Consider the following 26,301-nt stretch of genomic DNA (forward strand, 5'->3'; position numbering starts at 1 on the left):
TGGTTAAATTAATTCCTATTTATTTGAGTCTTTTTTTGCTATTTTAATTGGATCTTTCCCTTGATTTGCTCCTCAGCTTGCTTATTTGTATGAGATCACGTCATCTGTGAAAAGTAAGAGTTTTGTTTCCTCTTTTCCAAGCTAGACCTGGCACAGTATTGAATAAGAGTGGTTACAGTGAGCATCCTTGTTTTGTCCCTGATCTTAGAGGGAAAGCTTTCAACCTCTCCCCATTGAGTATGATGTTGGCTGTGGGATTTTCATATATGCCCTTTATTATGTTGAGGAACTTTCCTTTTAAGCCTATCTTTTGAAGCGTTTTTATCAAGAAAGGGTGCTAGATTTTGTCAAGTGCATTTTCTGCATCAATCAAGATTATCATGTGTTTTTTTTCCCTTCAATTTGTTAATGTGGTGTATTATATTAATTGATTTTCTGATGTTGAATCACCCTTGCATACCAGGAATAAAACCCACTTGATTATGATGTATAATTGTTTTTATGTGTTGTTGGATTCAATTTGCAAGTATTTCATTAAGAATTTTTGTATCTATGTCCATTAGAGGCACTGGTTTGTACATTTTTTTTTTTTTTCTTGTAGTATCTTTATCTGGCTTTGGTACTAGGGTGATGTTGGCTTCATAAAATATATTGGATAATTTTCCCTCCTTTTCAATTTTTTGGAAGAGTTTAATTCTTTTTGCATGTTCCTAGAAATCAATAATAGGTGGGAAAGGGGGAAATTTGCAAATATATGGAGGCTAAAGAACACACTCTTAAATAATTAGTGGGTCAATGAAGAACAAGCAAGAGAAATTAGTAGATATGTTGAAATAAATGAAAATGAGAACACAACATTATCAAAAATTAAGGGAAACAGTGAAGGCAGTGGTGAGAGGGAAATTTATAGCAAAAAGTTCCTATATTAAAAGAGAAGGAAGGACTAAAATCAATGAACTAACTGAAAAACTGGAGAAACTTTCTAGAAGGAAATAATTAACAAATATAGAGCAGAAATAAATGAAATTCAGAACAAAAAACAATAGTGAAAATTAACAAAACCAGAAAAGCTGTTTTTTTGAAAACAATAAAATTGACAAACCTTTAGCAAGACTAAAAAAGAAAAAAAAAACAGAAGAAACAAATAAATAAAATCAGAAATGAAAGGGGGGATGTTACAACTGAACCCACAGGAATAAAAAGGATCATAAGAGGATATTAAGTTATGTTGTCATAACTGTATGCCAACAAATTGGACAACCTAGATGAAATGGACAAACTCCTAGAAATGCACAACCTACTTTGACTGTATAAGAAAATCAGGAACTCAACAAGCCAATCACAACAAAAAGATTGAATTGGTCATCAAGATCTTCCAACAAGGAAAAGTCCAGGATCAGATAGCTTCACAGGTGAATTCTATCAAACATTTTGAGAATAATTAATACCAATCCTGTTTAACCTCATTTCCATTTGGATTGTAGGATTTCTTTATATATTCTAGATATTTAAGCCTTATCAGATATATGGTTTCCAAATAATTTTCCCATTTTGTATGTTGTCTTTTTACTTTCATGATGAAATCCTTTGATGCTCAAAAGTTTGCAATTTTCATGAAAGCCTACTTACCTAGTTTTTCTTTTGTTGCTCCTGCTTTTGTTGTAAAGTCTTTAGAAACCATCGCATAGCACAAAGTCCTGAAGATGCTTCCCTCTGATTTCTTCTAGGAGTTTTATGGCTTTAGTTATTTATTCCCAGTGTGAGGATATATCTGATTTGAGATCTTTCTTCTTTTTTAATGTGGCTTTTAGAGCTATAAATTTCCCTCTCAACACTGCCTTTGCTGCCTCCCATAAGTTTTGCTATATTGTGATTTCATTTTCATTTGCCTCAAGATATTTCCTAATTTCCCTAGTGAGTACTTCTTTGACTCACTGGTTGTTTAAGAGTGTGTTGTTTTATTCACGTATTTGTGAATTTTCTAGTACTTCCTCTGTTATTGATTTCTAGCTTCACTCCATTGTGATCTGAGAAGATACATTGTATGATTTCAGTATTTTTAAATTGATTGAGACCCTTTTTGTGAGCTAACATATTGTGAGTTTGGAGTTCTTTTTTGAATCCCAAAAGATGTTCTTAAACTTATCTATTCCTGTGGGTGTAGTGCCCTCTGGTTGCGTTAGATTCACTTTGGTTAGATCACTTTCAGTTAGATTGCTTTAGGGCATTTGATTGAACCATATCAGTGAGGCACAGGTTAGGTCTCTGCCCACTTGCTGGGTCTTATATAAACTGAGAGCACAGAGAGAAAGGAGACATAGAGAAAGGAAACTGCCATTTTGATCCTGCAATGTGCGAGAGAGGACTGCAGAAAGAGAAGCCCTGAGAGGTTGAGAGAGGTCTGGGAATCTGAAATTAGCAACGCTCAGAGGTAGAAAGAGGCCCCTGAAGGGCTGGGGCCTACAAAGCAGCTCAAGGCTGAAGAGAGGAGCCATATGCCTGATAACCCACAGCTGTGCTCAGGGAGAAACCTCCAGGCGAGGCTGAGAGTGGAGGCCCAGAAAGAGAGAAGCCTTATGCTTAATCACCTCCATCTTGTCTCTGGGAGACAGTGAGCTGGGAAGCAGGGACCCTGCAGAGATTGGCTGCCATCTTGCTTTGTCATGTGCATGATGGCAGGATCACCAGTAGCTGACTTTGGTGAGAAAAGGGTCTCTGATAGTGCTTTGCTTTGGACATTCCACAGCCTCAGAACTGTAAGATTTTCCCCTGATAGAATTCTCATTGTAAAAGTCAACCCTTTTCTGGTACTTTGCATCAGCAGTCCTGTGATGAAACTGAAGCACATATGGTCTGTCACGTAGAATGACCCATGTGCAGTAGGGTAGAATGTGTACTGTACTGTTGTTCTTGGGTGAAGCATTCTATATATGTCTGTTTGGTCTAACTGGTTTATAAATTATTCAGAGTGGTGCACTGAAGTCTCATACTATTATTGTAGAACTCTATTTCTCCCTTCAAATTCGTCAGTATTTGCTTCATATATTTTGGGGCTCTACTGTTAGGTGCATATACATGTATAAAAGGTATTGAATTGACCCTTTCATCAATAAATAGTGACTATCTTTGTCCCTCTTAACAGTTTTTTATTTTTATTTTATTGTATGGCTATTTAACACATTATTGAGTTCTACTAAGACACTTTGCTATGCACAGAAAAAAATTACATCAAAAGATTAAATTGGTTATCAACCAGTGGTGAGGTCAGGCATGATTTTATTCCTCTATTATCTTGTTTCATTTTATTTTATTTTTTTCTTTGTGTTTTCTGTATTATTGTTTTATATTATTTTTTAAATTGAAAAATAGAGGTTACTAAAAATACAACTGGCTTGAAAAATCCAGTTCACACTAAGGGATGTAATTTTGACCAAAAATTTAAAATAATATGTATTTTTCTTCATACAGACATTATTTATTTGTACTAACCCATTTCTGCCTAAATAAATCTAAGTGTTCCTCCAGCAAACTATTTATTCACAAATATGTGGGGAGATAAAAATAAATGGGTTGTAATATAACCTCTCATAGTAATATACGTTTAGAGGTAATCTCATTGAGCTTTCTACCTAATCATTTATTTACAAACATATGGGGAGATACAAATAAATTCAATGCAATGTGACCTCCCATCTTGTATGGGTAGCAGATAATCATAACGAACCTTCATTTCTACTTTGAGCCCCCATTCATCTGAGGAGGCAGAAATCATAATCTCCCCTATTTAGGGTCTCCATCTAAATTCCAGAGGCTTCCAGCAGTCCAGGAAATTGAGGGAGGGTGGGCCTGTTTTCCTTAATGACATCTTTAATGGTGGCATTTATCTACCAGCATGCCTGTATCAGTCCTCAGTCATCATTCTCTCCATGTTGCATTCTGCACAGTCAACTTTTTGCCTACTTCACACCTGCCCCTACACAGATGAGTGAGGCAGGAGAAACAACATTGCTGACTGGTCTCACTTAAATTCATGCCCACTAGCTTTGTGAAGACTATTCAAGCCGCTCAGCAGTCTCTGTAGTCTGTTCCTTCTCGCCCTCTCCTAAGCTTACCTCCAAGATCAAATACCCTCTTCCCTGTCCTTCCTCTCAGCTGATACCTAGCTTCTTATTTCACTAAGAAAAGAAAAGGTATCAGAAGAGAATTTCTCCAAACTTACTTCATTGTATCGGCTCACCTCAGAGTATCTGGTTCCACATACTCTTCGTTCTTGTTACTGTGGACGAACTGTTCAGTCTCCTATCAGAGGCCAACCCTTGTGCACTTTCCCTCCAGCCCATTCCTTCTAACTTTCCACGTAAGGACCTTCTCCAGCAATGCTGCCCTCTCTCATTCTCCCACAACAACACTTTTTCCCACTCACCTTGATCTTTCTCAAACCATGCAAGCATGTTGTTATTTTTTCCATCTTTAAAAGTGATTATCTTCATTCTACTTTCCCCTTCAACGACCATTCAATTTCTGCCCCCTCCTTTATAGTAAGAGTTGTTTGACCTTTGTCTCCATTTTCTCTCCTCCCATTCTCTTTTTTTTACACTTTTTAAATTAAAGTTAATAGATCACAAAGAACATCACATTAAAAACATAAAAAACGTAAGAGGTTCCCATATAACCCACTCTCCACCCCCCCACCCCATTATTTTTGTAAATTGTATTTTTTTGAAGATATATACATCACAAAAAAAAGTTACATTAAAAAACATAAGAGGTTCCCATATACCTCCTACCCCCCACCCCACACCTCCCACACCAACAACCTCCCTCATCATTGCAGCCCACTCATCGCACTCGGTGAACACATTTTGGAGCACTGCTGCCCCACATGGATAGTAGTTTACCCTGTAGTGCACACTCTCTCCCAGTGCATTCAATGGGTTATGGCAGGATATACAAAGTCCAGCATCTGACCCTGCAATATCACTCAGGACAACCCAAAAGTCCCCAAAATGCCCCCACATTACATCTCTTCTCTCTCCCTGCCCTCACCAACTACCGTGGCCACTTTCTCTCTTGAACCCATTGTAATTAGTCTTTGCCCTCACTCCTCTGCTGAAACTGCTCTTGTCAAGGTGACTGAGGGCACCTGCTTTCCTTTATCCAGTGGTCACTTCTCATTGTTTATAGATAATCTCTCCCTTCTTTTTGAAATACATTGTTCACTTGGCTTCCAGGATACCTAGCAACAGTTTTTGCTTTAATGTCTCTTTTATCTGATAGTAGTATAGTTATCACAGCTCTCTTTTGCTTACTTTTTGTATGGTACATAATTTTTTGCCGTTGACTTTCACTCTATTTGTGTCTTCAAATTTAATGTTAGTTTCTTGTAGATAGCATACAATTGGGTCATGTTCTTATATCCATTCTGTCAGTATCTGCCTTTTAGCTGGAGAGTTGAATCCATTTACATTTAAAGTAACTACTAGGTTTTGCTGAACTTTGTTCTGCCATTTTGCTGTTTGGTCTTTGAAAGTCTTATGTACCTTTTATGTCTCTCAACTCTTTTCTTAATGCCTACTTTCATTTCATTTGTTTTTTTTGGTGTACTAAGTCTCTTATTTTCCTCATAAATATTTTTCAGCTATTTTCTTTGAGGTCACCATGAGACTTATATTTAATGTATTAAATCTATAACAAGGACATTTGATGTGATACCAACTGAACTTTAATAGCATACACAAACACTACCTCTCTGTCCCCCACCACCCTTTTTGTGGTAGTTACAGATTATTTCTATTTACATTCTGTATCCAAAACCATAGATTTATCATCAGTTTTAACGTATTTGCATTTTGGAACCAGTAAGAAGTAAAAAGTTGTGTTCCATTCCAAAAAATACAATATAGTAGTACTTGCCTTTTTAATTACCCCTATGGTTATCTTTACCAGAGACTTTTATTTCTTTTTGCCACTTAAATCCACTGTCTAGTGTCCTTCCTCAATCTGAAGAACTCCCCTTTCACATTGCTTGTAGGGTGGGCATGTAGGCCTAGTCCCTCAGCTTTTGTTTATCTGGAGATGTCTTAATCTCACCCTCATTTTTGAAAAAGAATCTTGTCAGATATGAAATCCTTGGCTGGCAGTTGTTTTCACTTAGCACTTTAAATATTTTGTCCCACTGCATTTTTGTCTCCATGCTTTTCTGATGAGAAATTCACACTTAATCTTATTAGGGCTCCCTTGTACATAACACATTTTCTCTTGAAACTTTTAGAACCCTCCTTTTTCTTGGCATTTGACAATTTGACTTTTATGTCTCTTGGCATGGTTTTCTTTGAGTTTACCCTGTTTGATGTTCTTTGGTCTATCTCAAATGTACATATTCCTGTCTTTCATTAAATTTTGTTTCTGGTTTGTTTGATATTATAAACACCTCATGATGAATATTGTCATGTATGAGTTTTTATGTACCTCTGATTATTTTCTTAGGATAAATAGATGTTCTCATTTCTTTCAGTTCTGTGATCCTATGTCATTGCCTTAATGTATTATTGCAGTATAATATATTATAATGTATTGTTGGCATATCTGCCAACAAATGCCAACAAAATATTGGGCAGCCTCTAGAAGCAATTGAAAATAAGCAGAAGCGTCTTTTTCCATAAAATTATAGTGTTTTTGTATCTAGGATATTGCATGTACTTCTGCTTTTTTGTTTAATAGTTAGAAATGGAAAGAAAAAACAAATTTATTGGAGCATAGTATGTGTGTCAAAAGGAAGGCATTTGAAGATAGGCTAAAAGTTTAGAGCTATTAAATCAGGAAGTCATTGGGCAAAAAATTTAATAAAAATCAGTAGAATGATAAAATAATGATGGACTTAAATAGGGCGAGAAAAGCCCTTTATTCCGAATTTCACAAAACTGAATTGAGGATACTCCTTAAACAGTAAAGACATACATTTCGGGCCACTGAATTAATCGCAGTTACGGACTAAAGAACCTAACTCCAAGACCTAAATCAACTTTGACATGCCCTGAAGACCCAGCTTTCAAGAGGAGATATATCTGAAGCTTCAGACCATGCAACAAGTCTCAGAAATTACTTAGATAGATTGCCGTGTGTCACAGCCATTAGGAGCCACAAAGCAAAGCTATAGAGCCTACAGCATTTCTTTTTTTCAAATATTGCAGATATTTTTCAGTATCATTCTGGCTTAATTTTTCTAATTAAAATTCGGTTTTGAAAATCTCTTTTTTTGTCTTTCTCTTAGATTTATTATCTGAAGATGCTTCCATAATGTTTGATAGGTGGAGGTTGACCTTTACCCTTTGTCTGGTCTAACTGTATTTAAAAATCTTCCACAGGTGACTGGTCTAATCTGTATCTATCATATTTTGTAATTATTTACCATATTTTATAGATTATCCTTCCATGTGTGTGCATGCACACACATACCCACTCAATTCAGAAAATTTTTTATCTTTCTTCCTCTCCCCCAAGAAAGTGTGTTTCCAAAAATTCTATGCTTAATATAAAATTTACCAGTTTGATAAGTATGGAAATGGGTTTACTAGTCCCACCTTCAACTATTCTTTGGATGCTATCATGTGGCAATCTGTCACACCTCCGGAATAGATGCCCTTAATGAGAGCAAACATTTTAGCCAGCAATTAAAAAGTCTTACAAGTTGTTAAGGGAGTAGTTAAATGAAGAATCCTGTAAACCGATATTGGAAATTCAAACTGGCACAGTCTGTCTCCAGAATAATTTTGTAATAGGTATCAACAGCCTTAAATATGTTCATATCCTGAGGCTCAGTAACTACAATTCAGTTTCTCACTTTAGCACCCCACCACTGACTTACTAAATCTTAATTTCCTCTCTCCTCAAATTAAATCTTGTGTAAAGTGAAAGTTCTTAAAAAATTGTTTTAAAGCCTAATTACTATATTATTATAATTTTACATACTTTGGCATCAAGTCTCATAGTTCATACACCCTTGTTCCAAGTATGATTGAATAAGTGTGTTAACATTCACTCAGCCAGTGGTCTGTGAACTAGATTATTCTCAGCATGCTTGTTATCTGAGTGTAGTTATACAAAGCAGTGGATCTTAACTCTATTGTCCCAATACATGCATTTCCATCAATTAATAGGAGAAAGGGGTGGAGTTGCAATCATGGGCCCTTGCAGATGAATAGCGTAGAGTAAATGTTGTCTCTACTGTGTTTCCTAATCTGGACCTGGAATGGAAGTGTCAAATATTTGAGAATCACTGGCAAATAGCATTATCATACTTTTATTACCTCAAGAAATACTCCTGGCTAAAAATCTAGTAAGTTCTAAAAGGAATTAGGTAAATTTTTGTTTCAAAATCAAGCTAAAATATTTTGGAGGCTGTTGGAGAAAAACGGCTCTCACTGGGACTCGGAGACTGATTACAGGCAGAAAGTTTGTTGGGAGGCTCTCCCAATGGAGGGGGTCTGAAGAATAGACTTCAGCCCACTTCTGGAAAGGGGGATTTGAATTTATACAGTGCATTCCTAGGCAGGGAAATGATAGTTGGTGGGAGGGAGTTGAGGGTCCGAGTGAGGTGCAGGGGCCAATAGGAAGCCCTGGAGGTGAAAATTTTTCCTTGTATGGCTAGAGGATAGTGGGTTAGGGAATTATGGTTTTCTTGGAATACTGGAGGAGCAGGTGTTCCTTTCGTCTGCAGGGACTAAGGGTTTTTATCTCCCTTAGATGTGCAGGTAGTGAAGGTCTTTATTTCCCTGTACTCCCATTTCCAGGTGGTTCCTTTGTTCAACCTTTGGGGAAGTGCCAGGCTTTCAGACATGTAAACTATGAGGATGGGGTTTTGTCTTTCCTTAGCGCATATGGGGGAACTGAATTACAGCTTCTTAATTATTGCAGACCTAGTTAGGGAGAACCTCTAACAGAGGCCATATGTGTTTTTTGAGGTGGAGAATCAGTTTGTAACTTTTGTGAAGAGATCACCTTTTTTTTTCCAGGTACCGGGGGCCTAGGAATTGAACTTGGGACCTTGAATGTGGGAAGCTAGCACTCAACCACTGAGCCACATTGGCTTCCCTGAGTTGGTTTTTTGTTTGTTTTTGTTTTCTCAGGAGGTACCTGGAGCCAAACCTGGGACCTCCCATGTGGGAGGCAGGTGCTCAACTTCTTGAGGCACATCCACTCTTTATGGATGTATCTCTCTCTTTTTTTTTTATAGATTTTTAAAAAAAATTTATTTCTCTTCCCTTCCCCCAGGTTGTCTGCTCTCTGTGTCTATTTGCTCTGTGTTCTTTGTCCACTTCTGTTGTTGTCAGCGGCATGGGAATCTGTCTTTATGTTGTGTCATCTTGCTGTGTCAGCTTTCCGTGTATGTGGTGCCATTCTTGGACAGGCTGAACTTTCTTTTGTGCTGGGCGGCTCTCCTTAACGGGGTGCACTCCTTGGGCGTGGGGCTCTCCTACGCGGGGACACCCCTGTGTGGCACGGCAGTCCTTGGGTGCATCAGCACTGCGCATGGGCCAGCTCCACGTGGGTCAAGGAGGCCCAGGGTTTGAACTGTAGACCTCCCATGTGGTAGACGGACGCCCTAACCACTGGGCGGAGACAGCTTCCTAGGTGTGCCTCTCTTAATCTATATCTCCATCTCTAGTGCCTGGTCCTTAATAGGCACCCAGATTAAATGTTTAAATGTTCAGTTAATTAGTGAATAATGAAAGAGTCAAGGGAATACTATTTTCTGATCCTGAAACTCAGCAGGTATCCTTGGGTTTAAGAACTTGAACACCAGCATGCAATCTGGTTTCTGGTGTGGCAAACCCGTGATGAGTTTCAGGGACTCTAGGTGTTCTTTGGGGTCTACAGGACTATGTAGATTTCGGGCCAAAACTTTCTTACTAGCCTCGTCTATTCTCATTTTAGTTTAATATGTACAAAGAAGGCTTTTTACATTATTCGGAGAAAGGGGAGACAAGGTTCACGTCAGTGGGTCACTGAATAAATGCAAAACTTAAGAGATCAGTCTGTATCAGGGGTTCTTAACAAGGGGCCCATGAGCTTGAATTTAAATTCCAAAAAACCTTCTTGTGAAGACAGGTTGGTAGGGGTGTGATATATGTATTAGATAATACACAGTATAATGTGAACTTAGTAAGAGTATGTGGTTTTCACCTGACTAACAGAGGGGTCCATGGAACAAAAAAGGTTAAGAACCCTGAGTCTATATAGGGAAGATTTAATCTGGGGAGTTTTTGTCGTTTTAATTACATGGGGAAGGGGAGAAGTTCCCATTTGAGGTAAGCCCGAGAGTTTTATTTCTTATCATGTTTGAGTTTTGATTTTGTTTTATTGGGTTTTTTTTTTTTTTTTGGTTTGGATTTTATTTTATTTACTTAGTAATCTTGTTATAGAAATTAATGCTTGTCTGTGGTTTAAAAGAAATTCAGTGACTTAAAAATAGAGCAAATAGAAATATAGTAAACTTTGTCTCTTCTTTTTAATGTAAAGTTTTCATGGGATGTGGTGATTTGAGAGAAGCTCAAATGTACTTTGTTTTTGGCAGTGGAGCAGTAATGGTAAGGGCTGCCTAGAGTAATCTAGAATTTAGATATGAAAATTGGTGAAATTCATGGCTAGCTTAAGCTTTTGGGATAGAATAATAGTAAAAATTATCTTGCTAATGTCATTTTATCATGTCAGACACTTCTTTTTTGATTTATAAACTTCCCTCCCCTTATTTTGATCTGCATGTATGATATTGCTCTTTCCCAAATTCTGCTGATTCAGTAGCAGTCTTTTGTTCCCTCTATCTTCTCCTTGCTCTTGTTTAAATTCAAAGATCTTTCTTTGTGGAAATTGAACCAAATAATAAGGCAGCATAAAACACTGAATATAGCAGAAAGTGATTTGCTTGTGATTGACCCTTGAGAATTCAGTCATTTCAAGAAAACAGAGAAAGAATGTTTTTGAGACATGGGGCTCATTCCTCTTTTCCATTAGTAGATGAGACCTTTTCATTTTTTCCTCCTAGGTGTTAAGAATTCACATACTGTTTTGCCAGGCCTTTATTTCATCATACTCATCATGGCATATTTTCAGTAAAAAAAGTCCAAAAGAGAGCTCATGACATCCCCTCCCTTTGCCCCCAAGTCTCTCACAATCTTTGCTTTCAGCAGAATGCAACTCCATTCTTCCAGTTGTTCTAGGCAAAAACATTGATATCATCCTTGAGTCTTCTCTTTTCTCTTATACCCCATTTACAGTTTCTTAGCAAATCCTGTTATTACCTTCAAAACATCCAGAATCTGACCACTTCTCCCCACCTCTAGTAATCTGGTCCAACCTTTCACTATCTCTTCCTTGGATTATTCTGATTGGCTCTGTATGCATCTCCCCGCATCCCCTTATGCCCTTGACCTTCAGTAGTCTATACCTGGGGCAACTTGATGATCCTTTAAAAATTCTGATTAAGATCATGACTGGACTGTGTTAAAATAATGATGTCTCGTATCACTCAGAGACAAGCTACACTCCTTGCATTGATCTGTGAGGCCCAGATGACCTGGTCTCCATTTTATCTCTCAAATCTCATGTCTTAGTACTTTTTCCCTCTTCTCTTCTGCTGTAGGTAACCTGGCCTCCTGACTCTTCCTCAAGAATACCAGGCATACCACTGCTTTAGGGCCTTCACACTTGTCCCTCTGCCTACAGTGCTCTTTCACTAGATAACAGGCATGGCTTCTTCACTTTGATCATGTTTCTCAAATGTTACCACATCGGTAAGGCTTTCCCTGCTCACTCTATCTAAATTTGCCGCTCTCATCAGGCAAATACACACCTACTTCTTTATCTCCCTTTTTTTTGTCCATAGCACATACCACTATCTAAAATATTATATATTGCCCTTATTTATAGTTTATTATCTGTCTCTCTTGCTAAAATCTAGCTCCATATAAATAGGAGTTTTGTCTGGTATATTCTCCAGGACATAGACTCGTGACTGGCACAAAGTAGACACTCACAAAGTATTTATTGAATTAATAATTAATCAGTTAATCAGAGATGGGAGATAGCCTCCAAATGATTCCTTGATAAAATACCCAACTCTTTTACTTGGGAATTACTGTTTTTTTTATGTTTGTTCAAAAAAAAAAATCCAGTTATTCCTTCATGTTTTCTTTTGTGGACTGGTAGATTATCATCATTTCATTTTTATAATTAGATTTACCTGATGTAAAACACCTTAATTTCATTTTCTTTGTCTTCCATGAGACATTTGGACATATATACCTCATCGAGGATATTGTGAGACATGATTAAGTTTCTTAAGTTTAACCTGCATTGACTATTATATTTTCCCATTTCAAAAATTTCAAAATGTAATTCCATTCACTAGCAGAGACAAGTACCATGCATAAATAATACAGGCTACAAGAGACAGCTGCATAGTGAGGAAGCTTCCTAAGATCATTTTCATCCTATTTATACCAGGGGTTCTTAACAAGGGGTCTGTGAGCTTGAATTGAAATTCAGAAAAACATTATTTTTGTGGGGACATTTGGTGTGGGCGTGGTATATATATATTAAATTATACATAGTATAGTGTGGACTTAGTAAGGAGTCCATGGTTTTCACCTGACGGGCAAAGGAGTCCATGGAACAAAAAAGGTTTAAGAATCCCTGCCTTATACCAGTATTTTGAAAGCATACTGTATACCATGTACTTTGCTAGATTTGGGAAATCTAAAGAGATTTTTTTTAAAAAAGCCTGTTTCCAGAAGCTCACATTCTAGAAGGAGTTTGGACAGACAGGTAAGCCATTATTGAATAATGTGCTATGTATTATAGTAGAAAGATTGGCCAGTTACTATGAAGCACAGAAAAGTTTTACATAGATGAAGAAGTGGGTGAAGAAAGCTTCCCTGAGATGATCTTTAACCTATTTGTTGAGGAATGAATAAGAATTTTCTAGGAATAAGAAAGGAACAGAAAGGGAGTAACAGTCAGTAATGATGCTGGGGTGAGGAAAAGACCAACATAGAGTTTCTGCCATGCATCACACAGCATACTGATCATTTTTCATAACCCTGTGTCATAAAATCGTGAACATGCAAAGATAACTCCATTTTATAGATGGGAAAATAGGCCCAGAGAGATCCGCTTAAGGTCATAGAATATTTAGTAGCATATATCGAGTTGTAATTGGAGCCCTGGCTGATTAACTTTGAAACCCATAGACTTTGCATAGCGCCTTCCTATGTACACTAGAGATGGAGGGGTTGGAAGTTGAGGGGTTCATGCTTGCTGATTGGGTAGAGCGTGAAGGCTTATAAAATAAGTAACCGTTTAGAATAGTAAAAGCTGGGAGGGGATGGGAAAGGGTGTCAATTTCTATAGGTAAAGTGATGAGGATGAGCAGGGTTGAAGTCCCATCAGAGATCAGAAATCTTAACTTTGTAATGATGTTATTTAGCAGGAGCATAAGGCTTTTCTTCACCCAGGCTTAGCCCCCTAGAAATAGGATTCTCTGTGGTAACACTCCCACCATTTTGAAACCAGTTATTTCATTGAGAACTTGCCGTCTCTTGGTTTCTTCAGTGCTATTATGCTTTCTTGGAAATTTTAAAAATCAAAGTATTCATGTATTGTGTGTCATCACAAGGAATGGCAGTGGAAACTATGCTTTTTGGCATTTTTGACACGTTTAATCTAAAGTTGTCACATATTTTAAATTTTTAATTAACTACCATTGGCCAAAATCACATAAATTTGTTATGTGCATACATATCATCGTTTTCCATAGTGACCATGATGAGATTTTTAAAAAAGAATGTTTTAGCTTTTCTGTTATTCATATATATGTATATATATTTATGGCTGTTGCCAAACACTATTCTGGACCATTTATAGAATCATTTTTGCTTCTCTGTTTTCCATATATTTGGAAATATATATATATGTGTGTGTGTGTGTGTGTGTGTGTGTATGTATATATGTGTGTATATATATATGGCTGTTGCCAATCACTAGTCTGGACCATTTATAGCATTTTAACTGATTTGTGACTGGTTTAGTGTTCAGGTATATATGTGCCCATATTTCTTTTGTTTTCAGCACATACTCTGATTTTTCTGACTGAGTCAAAGAAATACCAACATTCCTGTAGTTTCTGTAAAATTCACAGATGTTCTGTGGATGTCTATTTAGCTGAGCAGTTTTAGAAGTTTAATCTGGTTATTGCCTAGTTGGTAGAAAATTACTATTCTTCTGGTATTAACACTATGCCTGAGTAACCATTTTACTTTTAAATTGTCTTTTCAGTGCCATTTTTTGTGGTTCTGTTCCTGGCAATTTAGTTTTAAGGCATCATTGTTTAAAAAGCATTCAAGATAAAAATTGATATATATCTTCATGCTTACCATTAGATCAAATATGGTGTTGCATAATAAAAGAAACGAAATAGATCCTCTTAGCCCAAGGATATGATACTGAAGTTTAAGTATATGTGAAATAGCATAGTGATCAAGCATATGTGAAAATGTTTTCAACAGTAGTAAAATAGAAAAAATGTTGATGGAATTCTGATATTTGCAAAACTGTGCCAAATGAACCAGGGCTATATTTAGAAGTGCCAGAATGTTTGAGATTTTATTTCACTTTTAAAAATTAATGTCAAATAAAGATATGGTCAAGAGTTCCATGTGAAACCACTTGTTCAGACTTGTGATGGATTGTCCTATTGTACTATTTTCTACCTTTGAAATTAGTTTTTTTTCTCTGTTTGGGCCATTTCACATTTGCAGGGGGTAAGGGAGGGAGTTATTTTATTTAGACACATTGTTTCTGAAAAGAAATACAGCGGCTTTTTAGTGAATAAAAAGATAATGTTGGGTAATAGATAAATATTTTTTCTAGGAACCAAATCATATTCTGTACCAATTAAGGTTAAAGTTTTAACTTAATATCTTTAGACTTCTAATAGTCTTTGTATTTCCATAGAAAACTTTATACTGGAGGAACTTTTAATTTTATTTCAGAATACAAAATCTGGTTGGGTAGGATATATGATTTTTCAAATTTTATGCTGACATTAACTTCCAAACGATATATTTTTATTTGTTCTTAATTGTTTGTGCCCAGTATAAGCCACGTTAAATAGCAAATTAAAATACAGTTGAAGAAGAAAATCAAGTACATCCCCCCCTTCCAATAAAGAATTTTAATTCTGATAAAGAAATGTTTTTTTGGTGAGTTGTTCTGTACTTTGTTCTTTCATTATGGATAATTAAGAGTTGACTACACAGGTTTTGATCATTATTGAGCATCCTTATTTGCTCTAGTGATCTACATAATTTGGTGCAGTTTTTCTTGTTATTTTAAAAGGTTGAAAATGCTTTTGTAGTTTTCTTTAGAGAGAAACTCTTCAGTGTCTTTATAAAGAGTCTCCTTTTATCTTGTTCCTCCTTCTTTATCCAAGATGGCTGCCCTAGGTATCTGCTCTGCCTTCTAGCCAGCAGGAGGGGGAATAGAAAAGAAGGGCTTGCTGCCCCCCCCACCCCCCCCACCCCCCCCACCCCACCCCCCACCCCCCGCAAGACAGACTCCCCATGGTTTTATCCTGAGGCAGCACTCAGTCTAAGGGAAGCTTGGAAAATGCATGTCTTCCTACAAATAGGGATTCCTGATCCTTTAGAAGAAAAGGAGAATGGACTTTGGCAGATAAACATTGGCCTATGCCACATAAACCTCTTTCTTTTGTGACTTAAAATTTTTTCCTGAGATGTATGAGAAAGAAAACAGAATAATATATGTAATATATATATCTGGAATATATAACCAGTTTCATGTAGATTTTTATCAGAATGAGCTCAAAACCTTTAAATTCTGAAATTCTGAATTCTTGGCTCATTGATCTATCAGGGTAGAAATAAACTAGTTTTTAATTTACTTACCATTTTTACTAAATTTTTGAAAGTTTGACTTTAACATAGATCTAAGTTTTTATTAAATTTTAAAATAGCAAGTTGAATAAAGTATAAAGTCTAGAGGAGGAAATATGTGCCTTTTATCTTTATAGAAGATAATAAAAATATTAAGTCTAATTAAGAATAGTCTATAGAAAACCTTTTAGCAATAAATAACATAAAAGCTCTTGGTGAGAATTAATTCAAATATATGGAAATTAAATTAAAATCTAGAATTACTTCCATTCACTGAAAATTGTCTGATATACTGAGCAGCAGATATAATCCCATAGGTACCACCAATTTTTTTTAAAAAGTCCTTTTCACAGCAGAACTTGAAGAAAATGTAGTATTTAGCATAATTATTCATTATTAAAAATGATTTACTTTTAAAGTCCAGTGTGTAATACTGTAAGTGATGATCATTTTTTTCTCCCTAGGCAAGAAATTTGATAGCTGTAGGACTGGGTGTTGCCGCTTTCGCATTTGCAGGTAAGGTAAAGAATACAAACCATTACCTGTTGCTAGAGAAATCTTTCCAAATAGCTTCTATTGTGATTCATGCGCAGACTGCACTGTGTGTTTTGGGGTTTCTGGTTTTAAGCCATTTTAAATGCCCATTCTTTCTATCATTTATTGTCTCTGAAAATTTGTCAGTGTAGCAAAATCTAGGTAAACTCTGTAATGAAGAAAGCTAATGATGCAAAAGCCAGGAAAAGTAGCCATAATATTAGTTGATCCTCCTGGCATTTTTTTAGTTCGAGCTCTCTAGTGTACTATTAAAAAAAGTCTGTAATGTGATGCAGTCTAAGTGATAGGAGACTTATTTATTCTCCCGTATTTTTTCTTGCACATAGGGTTGTACAGTTCTTGAACTGTCAGTTCTTTCTGATGAGCATAGCTGTTCCCTGTTGTGTACTTATTCCATTTTAACATATTGGTGTAAGTTCTTTGATAAACTCAGGAGAATTTCTTTCACTAGGAAAATTACTTTTTTGAAAATGAATAGTTAAGAAAGATATAAAGCAAAATTGCTTTCTATTTCAGTCATTAACTTATGGTATTAAATTGTATCACTTTTCCCTAATTAAATGTTAATCTGAGCATTTCCCTGATAAAAATTTATTTTTTATTTTAAAGGTTTGTTTTTTTGTTTTTGTGTTTGTGTTTCTAAATTACATGGGTATGACACTGTCAATTGGCTCGTCTTTTTAGGGAGAGAGCTGCATTCCATTGTGGTTTTATGGAGTTTATAAAGATCCAGTAGAAAAATGGGAAATGACGTTTGTGGGGTTTTTGATATAGTGTTTCATTTCACTCATTTAAAGCACTTATATAATAAAAACTAAAATCAGGAAGATCCTTTTGATCTCTGTGTAGTCAGAGTTTTGTTTCTTTGTTGCTATATGGTTAACTGATTTCTGAAATTTCATAAGAAGAATATCATGTCTAGGAAGGGATTGACAAGTCTGCCCATAAACATAAAACTATTTTAGTTTTAATTATTATAGTAGCATAGACATAGTTATTAGAAATTGGAAAAGATTGTCTTTTGAAATTAGAGAAAGATGTACTTTTTCAAGTGAAAAATGGAAATGAAAAGAATCTCTGTATTCTGTACAGATCACACTATTACCAAATTCATAGTAATAATGAAAATAAAAAATATCAGGCAGAGGTCTTCCAGAGACAAATAGAAAGTAGAATTTAAGAGAAAGTACACAGACCTGTTGGTGAAACTAGGTCTTCTGGCTTATGGTTAAATTAAGCCTCAAGTTGTCACTTTTTCAAACTTTTAACTATTTCCCCATGGATCAGGAAGTCAGACACCTGTGCCTGACTGTGATTTTGAAGAATTTTAAGGTAATTTAAAAGCTTCCTTTTTATGCTATTTTGGAATCAAATGAAAGATGACAACTATATGTGAAGAGATTTGGATGAGTTATGGTTTCAGCCTCATTTAATTTCACTTTATTTTATGTTCTCCTTGATCGCAAAAGCTTTTTATCTTCTTAGATTGGCTACCTTCACGTTTTCCCATTTCTAGCATCCTGTTTTTCCCTCTAACATATGTCATTTGCAGAGTAACATCAGTACATTCAGGCAGATAAGTTCTTCTAAAAGATCTATGTAATTAAACTTTCACAGTGGAAATCTTAGCTGATTTGCATATAAGCTTATGTTTACAAATTGAAGTCTGTAGTATTTTAGACTGGTTTTCTAGCAAGTCTTTTGGAGAAAGAGACACACTAATAATCAGTCTGTTGTAGGCAAACATTGTGATTAAGGTGCAAAAGGTAAGTTATCCAGATAATATAATATTATACTTGTTCTAGGACCCCAAAACCATTTAAGACCTATTTGCACTTGATTCTTGTCAAGACTTAAAGGAATTTTCATTATTAGGATGTCTAAGAAAGGAAAACACTAAAATAAAATGAGTTTTTAGGGAGAGTGGTCATCCTCAATAACAAAAACTGATAAATAACATCTTCGGTAAATATTTCCTACATAATTGAATTTCTACTTTAGAGGTAGTCCATTAAAGTAACTTCTGTTTGATATTGTATAAATTATAAACAGTATTTGTTTTCTGTATATCTCAAAGTAATTATCATCTTAAACAATGTAATTAGTTATTTTAGATTCAAAATCATCTTTATAAGCAAAGGGACTTTATTTTTTTACAGTTTATTGTTGAAAGAGTAGCAGAATGTTATTTTTTGTGACTTATCATATAAATGTAAGATACTTTAACCATAAACATTACAAATTTCTGGTTGGGTAATCATGAATGAGAACTTGATACACTGAATAGCTATGATATTAAAATGATATCCTGGGAAGCGGACTTGGCCCAGTGGATAGGGTGTCCATCTACCACATGGGACGTCCACGGTTCAAATCCTGGGCCTCCTTGACCCATGTGGAGCTGGCCCACGCACAGTGCTGATGCACGCAAGGAGTGCTGTGCCACGCAGGGGTGCCCCCCCGTGTAGGGGAGCCCCACGCACAAGGAGTGCACCCTGTGAAGAGAGCTGCCCAGCACGAAAGGAAGTGTAGCCTGCACAGGAGTGGTGCCTCACACATGGAGAGTTGATGCAGCAAGATGACGCAACAAAAAAGAAACACAGATTCCCGTGCTGCTGACAACAACAGAAGTGGACAAAAAGAAGGACACGCAGCAAATGGACTCAGAGAACAGACAACTGGGGTGAGGGGCGGGGGGAGAGAAATTAATAAAATAAATCTTTAAAAAAAAATGATATCCTGCCTTATATCAATAAATTAGAAATTTAAAAATATAACAGTCCTGGCAAATTTTTGAAATTTTTAATGAGATAACTGAACAGATGATCAATAGATACTATGATAAGCACCTTGAGGGTATTGATTTGATTTTGTAGATAATATATTTGCTTTTATTCTATTTAGGTCGCTATGCATATCAGATCTGGAAACCTCTAGGACAAGTAATCACAGAAACTGCAAAGAAGATTTCAACTCCTGTAAGTTAAAGGTGGCTTTAGTTAAAAAAAACTCTTTAATTTTTGTTTATATGCCTTATTTGACAGTAAATCAAGACAATGTCCTGGATTTCCAACCCTTTTTACCTTGTAGAAGTTTACTTCCTCTAATTGTATCATTGTTAAGTATGCCTAATTATTTCTAATTTTTTTTTTGAAGGAAACAAAAGCTTCTTTTAAGCCTTCATTTTCCTATTAATTTTATTTATAGTTTTTGGTAAATGTATTTATTCTCCTAAGACTGTAAAATCACATGTATTCCTTGTCTGGCTATCTGGAGGGCTTTTGTATTAATATTCCCAGCCATTGACTGAGTTCGCTAATGAGAACTTTCATTCAACTTGAGTTATCTTTTGATAATATATGAAACTCCAGCACTTACTGCTAATTTTAGACAGAATATAATTTTGGTTTCTGTTTATACATACTTTATGATTAGAATAATATAGAGTAATAATGTGTAAGATCCAAGGTATGTTTCAAATATGTATAAGATCCAAGGTATGTTTTATGTAGCATAAAACTGGTGGAATCCCATTGTTTCTGTTCTAGGCAATCCTATAGCCCTCTCCTCCATCTATTTGGGAATAGAATTGTTCATTATGGTTACCTCATTTTTAGTGGATCTAAACATTTCATTTGGCCACCGGAGTGTTGTCAGAAAATGACTCTGCGTTGCTTTATGCCTATATATCCTATTAGGTTGGTGCAAAAGGAATTGCATTTTGGACTGCGAATTTGAAATCATTATAACTAGGCTCAAACACATCTTTATTAATCAAAATAGGAGCCATTGCAGTCAAAACATTTTTGCCAGTGAGAAATAAGTTTATTCTGGTAGCATAAAAATCCATGCTTCGAGATGTGATGAACTCTTAGAAAACATTTTCTGCAACCTGCTGGTTGTGGAAGCATTTTCCCTGCAAAAAGTTGTCAAGATGCTGGAAGAAGTGGTAGTCATTAGTGAGAGGTAGGTGAATATGGCAGATGAGGCAGACCTTCGTAGCCCAATTCGTTCAACCTTTGAAGCATTGGTTGAGCGACCTGTGGTTGGGTGGTGGTGTGGAGAAGATATTGGGCCCTTTCTGTTGACCAGTGCTGGCTGCAGGCATTGCAGTTTTCGGTGCATCTCATTGATTTACTGAGCATATTTCTTAGATGTAATGGTTTCACAGGGATTCAGAAAGCTATTGTGGATCAGACTGGCAGCAGACCTCTCAGTAATGACCATGACCTGTTTTTGGTGCAAGTTTGGCTTGGGGAAGTGCTTTTTGAAGCTTCTTCTCGGTCCAGCCACTGAGCTGGTCATTACTGGTTGTCATATAAAATCCACTTTTCATAGCACATCACAATCTGATCAAGAAATGGTTCTTTGCTTTTGAATTGAATAAGAGAAGACAACACTTAAAAACGATTTTTTTGATTTTCAGTCAGCTCATGAGGAAGCTTTTTCACCTTTCCAATTTGCTTCAAATGCTAAACAACAATGGAATGACTGATGTTGAGTTCCTCAGCAACTTCTCATCTAGTTGTAGGAGGATCAGCTTCGATGATTGTTCTTAGTTGGTCGTTGTCAACTTCCAATAGCTGGCCATTATGCGCCTCATCTTCAAGGTTCTCACCTCTTTTGCAAAACTTCTTGAACTGCTGCTGCAGTTCCTGGGCCAATGCATTGATGTTGTGAGTTGTCTCTCCTGCTTTACGACCCATTTTGAACTCAAATAAGAAAATTGCTCAAATTTGCTTTTTGTCTAACATCATTTCCGTAGTCTAAAATAAATGTAAAATAAACAGCAAGTAGTTAAGTCATTAGCAAAAAACCATAAAGCAAGAAATGCACATTAAAATGATGTATAACATAATCAAATTTATTTTAAGAGTGTATGCCAATATCAAACAGCGAATTTCAACAATGTAAAACCACAAATGCTTTTGCACCAACATAATAATATAATAATGTCTGTGTATTATCTGCAAGCTTAAAAGGATCTTTTAGTTACATTTTATTTTTGGGATTGTTACAGAGTTGTTCATTTCATGCTTATTTATGAAACATATTCAAACAGTAATAAAGTATTATGAGGATGGTTTTGTTCTGTTCAGGTGTGTTAGTACCTAAGTAATACGAGCAGTTTTGTTGTGTTTCTCTTCTTCCACTTTTCCATATATAGCCCCAAATATTAAATTTCAATCCTCTAAAATATATAGTTCTTTTAGGAGTGCTGTGATGTACATTTGCACAGATTGACTAACTTGTGAGCAGGAGATTCCTTTTCCACCTAGGCATAATTGAAGGTAAAAAAACTGTTCAAAGACAGTATCTGCTTTTAGGGTTAATGAGCTTTATGATTGTAGTAGGAATAATAATACATGAAACGTAATAAATTTACCTTGTTTATTATGCTGAAAACTCAAAAATTTAGAACTCCCTAAGGTAAATAAAGACTCATAAAATTTTTTTTCTGAAGAATTTTTCTGCATCAACCTCAAGCATGGCTTACAAACAAAGACAACAAAACAAATGTGCTCCTGTAGAAATAACTAAAACTGATTGTCAGTGATGCTTTTATTTTGCCATAACTAAGTCAACTAATCAGTTTTCATTCAGGGAGTGATAGTTACCTAGTCAAATTTTGGTGCTTCTTTTCAGGGAAAAAGATGTAAAACCAAGCATGCTTCCTCTGTTAAATCTCCTATTCCTTTCCCAGTGTGTATGTTTATGTGCATATTCTATGTATGCTTAGAAAAATATAAGATATGTCAGTATGTCCAGATTAGTGTATGTACCTGAGCAATTTGATTCCCTTCCTCCCCTCTCAACTTGTGGGTATGTGGTTTTTTTGTTCTCTTACTAGATTGTACATTATTTGAAACTTAAATAGTTCATCAGTACTGGTGTACTGATAAATTACCATCTGTGTGATGAAGGAGAGAACTTGATCTATCTCATTAGTTGCTGAAATATCTGTTAAATGAATTAATTGCCAGTGTATTATTACCAAGTAGAAATTTATAACAATCTCTTTCAAGAGTCTAGCATACATAAATAACCAGATCATAGTTTTATTGAGATACAGTTACATACCACACAATCTATTCAAAGTACAATCAATGGCTTTTTAAAAAATTTATTAAGCAGTTTTATTGAGAAATCCATATATTATGCTCTCTATCCAAACCATATAATCAGTGGCTTTTAGAATAATCAAAATGTTTTACATTCATCAACACAAAAACTTTTAGAACAATTTTAGTCCTCCAAAAAGAAAAACTCCACACCCCTTAGCAGTTACCTCTCAATCCCTCTATCCTTCCCCACTCCTACATAAGCACTAATCTGTTTTCATCTTTATAAACTGATTTATATTTACATTTTTTATAAATGGAATCATATAATATATAATACTTTGTATCTGGTTTCTTTCACTGAGCATAATAGTTATTTTTTTTTTTTTTTGGTCTCTGATATTAACATCTTGTAACATTAACCTATGTTTGTTCAGTTTCAAAGAAAAGCAGTCTTACATATGCAATATTACCCATATTCATATTTCACATAAGATTTTATTATGCTATAGAGTCCCATGTTACATTTTTTAGCCTTCCTTTTAGTAATATACATAATGTTAGATTTTCCTTTTCAACCACTGTAATACCCATATAATAGCACTGCTACTTATAAACATGTCGTGCTTTCTCCTTTTCTGTTCATTTCCGAAGATTAGCACACATCTGGGGAACAGATGTACCTCAAGTGGTCAAGTTCCTGCTTCCTATATATGAGGTCCCAGGTTCAATTCCTGGTACTTCCTAAAAACAAAGAAATGAAAAAACCAATGCTCGTGGGGAGCACAGCAGATGTAGCTCAGTGGTTGAGTGCCTGCTTCTTATGTCGGAGGTCCTGGGTTCAATTCCCAGTACCTCCTAAAAAAAAAAATTAATATAAATCCTTTTTACCATTTCTGTACAAGTTAACTCTCGGCTTTCCATTCTCTTACCTTATTCTATTTCCTGGTGACCCATATTCAAGTTAACTCAATGAGATTACTTTATATATTTAGTTCATACTAGTGCATTCATACCATATTAGGCCTTTTGTGTCTGGCTTGCTTCACTCAACATAATATTCTCCAGGTTCATCCATATTGTTATATGTTTCATGACTTCATTTCTTCTTAGAGCTCCAAGTATTTTGTTAAGAATTTTTGCATCTACTTTCATTAAAGAGATTGGTCTGTAATTTTCTTTTCTTTTGGTATCTTTATCTGGCTTTGTTACTAGGGTGATGTTGGCTTCATAAAATGTGCTGGATAATTTTCCCTCCTTTTCAATTTTTGGAAGAGTTTAAACAGGAATAGTGTTAATTCTTGAGATGCTTGGTAGAATTCACTTGTGAAGCCATACAGTCCTAGATTTCCTTTTTGGGAGATTTTTGATGAGCGATTCAGTTTCTTTAAATGTGATTGGGTTGCTAAGTTCTTGTATTTCTTGTAGTGTCAATGTGGGTTGCTTTGTGTGTTTCTAAGAATTTGTCCAATTAATCTAGGTTGTCTAGTTGTTGGGATGTATGTAGTTTCTCATAATATCCTCTTATGATCCTTTTTATTTCTGTGGAGTTAGCCATAACTTCCCCCTTCATTTCCAACTTTATTTATTTGCATCTTCTCTCTTTTTTTCTTTGTTAGTCTAGCTAAGGGTTTGTCAATTTTATTGATCTTCTCAAAGAACCAGCTTTTGGTTTGTTGATTTTCTATGTTATTTTTTTCCCCCCTCAGTTGCATTTATTTCTGCTCTAATCTTTATTATTTCTTTCCTTCTGCTTGCTTTGGGAATGGTTTGCTGTTCTTTCTCTAGTTTCTCCAGTTGTTCAGTTAGAGCTTTGGTTTTAGTTCTCTCTTCTTTTTTGAGATAGGTGTTCAGGGCTATACATTTCCCTGTCAGCACTGCCTTTGCTGTATCCCATAAATTTTGATAAGTTGTATTGCCATTTTCATTTGTCTCAATATATTTACTAATTTAACTTACAGTTTTTTCTTTGACCCAATAATTGTTTATGAGTGTGTTGTGTAGCCTCCACACATTTGCAGATTTCCCCTTTCCCATCTATTATTGATTTCCAGTTTCATTCCATTCCATTATGATCTGAGAAGATACTTTATATAATTTGTCTTTTTTATATTTCTTGAGACCTGCATTGTGACCTAACATATGGTCTATTCTAGAGAAAAATCCATGAGCACATCAGAAAAATATGTAACCCACTGATTTGGGTATATATCTATTAGGTCTAGAATGTTTATCATAATGTTTAAGTTCTCTGTTTCCTTGTTGATTTTCTGTCTAGTTCTGTCTAATGATGTGAGTGGTGTGTTGAAGCCTCCAACTATTATTGTAGAGATGTCTGTTTCTCCCTTCAGTTTTTCCAGAGTTTGCCCCATGTATTTTGGGGTACCCTGCTTTAGGTGCATAGATATTTATTACTATTATTTCTTCCTGATGGATTGTCCCTTTTATTAATATATAATGGACTTCTGTATCTCTTATAACTTTTTTGCATTATAAGTCTGTTTTGTCCAATATTAGTATAGATACCCTACTCTTTTTTGGTTATTGTTTGCATGGAGTGTCTTTTTCTAACCTTTCACTTTCAGCCAGTTCATATTTCTGGGTCTAAGGTGCATGTCTTGTAGGTAGCATATGGATGGCTCCTGTTTTTTTTTAATCTGTTCTGTCAGCCTTTATCTTTCGATTGGGGAGTTTAATCCATTCACATTCAGTGATATTATGTAAACGCATTATTTACTTCCACCATTTTATTCTTTGGTTTTCATATGCCATATCTTATTTTTGTCCATCTTTTCACTCTTTTGGTTATCCTTTCTGCTGTTTTTCTATATTCTCCTCCTAGCCTCTCCTTTTTCTTTCAGCCTTTAAGGCTTCCTTTAATATTTCCTGCAAAGGTCAGTTCTTTTTTTTGAACTCTCTTTGTGACTATTTTAAACTCATCTTCCTATTTGAAGGACAATTTTGCTAGATAAAGAATTCTCAGCTGGCAGGTTTTCTCTTTCAGTATCCTAATTGTATCATTCCACTGTCTTCTTGCCTCCATGGTTTCTGACGAGAAATCCACAGTGAGTCTTACTGGGCCTCCTTTATATGTGAATTGCTTGTATGTAATGGTTTCCTTCTCCCTTGCTCACAGAATTTTCTCTTTATTTTGACGTTTGATAGTCTGAGTAGTATGTGTATTGGAGTAGGTCTATTCAGATTTATTCTGATTGGGTAAGCTGCGTATCTTGGAGATTAAGTCCATTTCTTTTGTGAGAGTTGGGAAATTTTCAGCCATTATTTCCTCACATACTCTTTGTGCCCCTTTTCCCTTCTCTTCTCCTTCTGGAACTCATAAGACACATATGGTGTTGTATTTCATGATATCATGCAACTTCCTCAGCCCCTGCTCCATTTTTTCCCTTTTTTTCTCTCTCTATTTATTTCTCTTTTTAACTTCAGCTGTTCTATCTTGGGTATCACTTATTCTTCTATTATTTTGAGCCTGCTGTTGTATGCCTCTAAATATCTTTTTTATCTCACCTATTGTGTCTTTCATTCCCATGAGCTCTGTTACTTTTCTATTCTGATTTTTAGATTCTTCTTTGTGCTTACTTAGTGTCTTCTTGATGTTGTTTGTCTCTTTAGCCATAATGTCTTTCAACTCACTAATTTGATTTTGGAAATTTGTGAGCATCTTATTGCTTAGTTGTCTCAAATCCTGTGTTTCTTCTGGGGCTTTGATATATTCC

The 26,301-nt window shown here is 35.6% G+C and overlaps 1 protein-coding gene across 3 annotated transcripts in view; it reads left to right on the forward strand.

Annotated features, from left to right (window-relative positions):
- The window catches only part of DNAJC15 (DnaJ heat shock protein family (Hsp40) member C15), a 103,996-nt gene that overhangs the window by 50,762 nt on the left and 26,933 nt on the right, over window positions 1-26,301 (forward strand). For all 3 annotated transcript variants that reach the window (XM_058276644.1, XM_004463581.4, XM_012527197.4), the window contains exons 2-3: window positions 16,415-16,466; window positions 19,410-19,483. In XM_058276644.1, coding sequence (XP_058132627.1) covers window positions 16,415-16,466; window positions 19,410-19,483 — 126 coding nt within the window. The remainder of the gene's footprint in view (window positions 1-16,414; window positions 16,467-19,409; window positions 19,484-26,301) is intronic.

The sequence above is a fragment of the Dasypus novemcinctus genome, chromosome 15 (assembly GCF_030445035.2).
Source record: "Dasypus novemcinctus isolate mDasNov1 chromosome 15, mDasNov1.1.hap2, whole genome shotgun sequence".
Classification (NCBI taxonomy): domain Eukaryota; kingdom Metazoa; phylum Chordata; class Mammalia; order Cingulata; family Dasypodidae; genus Dasypus; species Dasypus novemcinctus.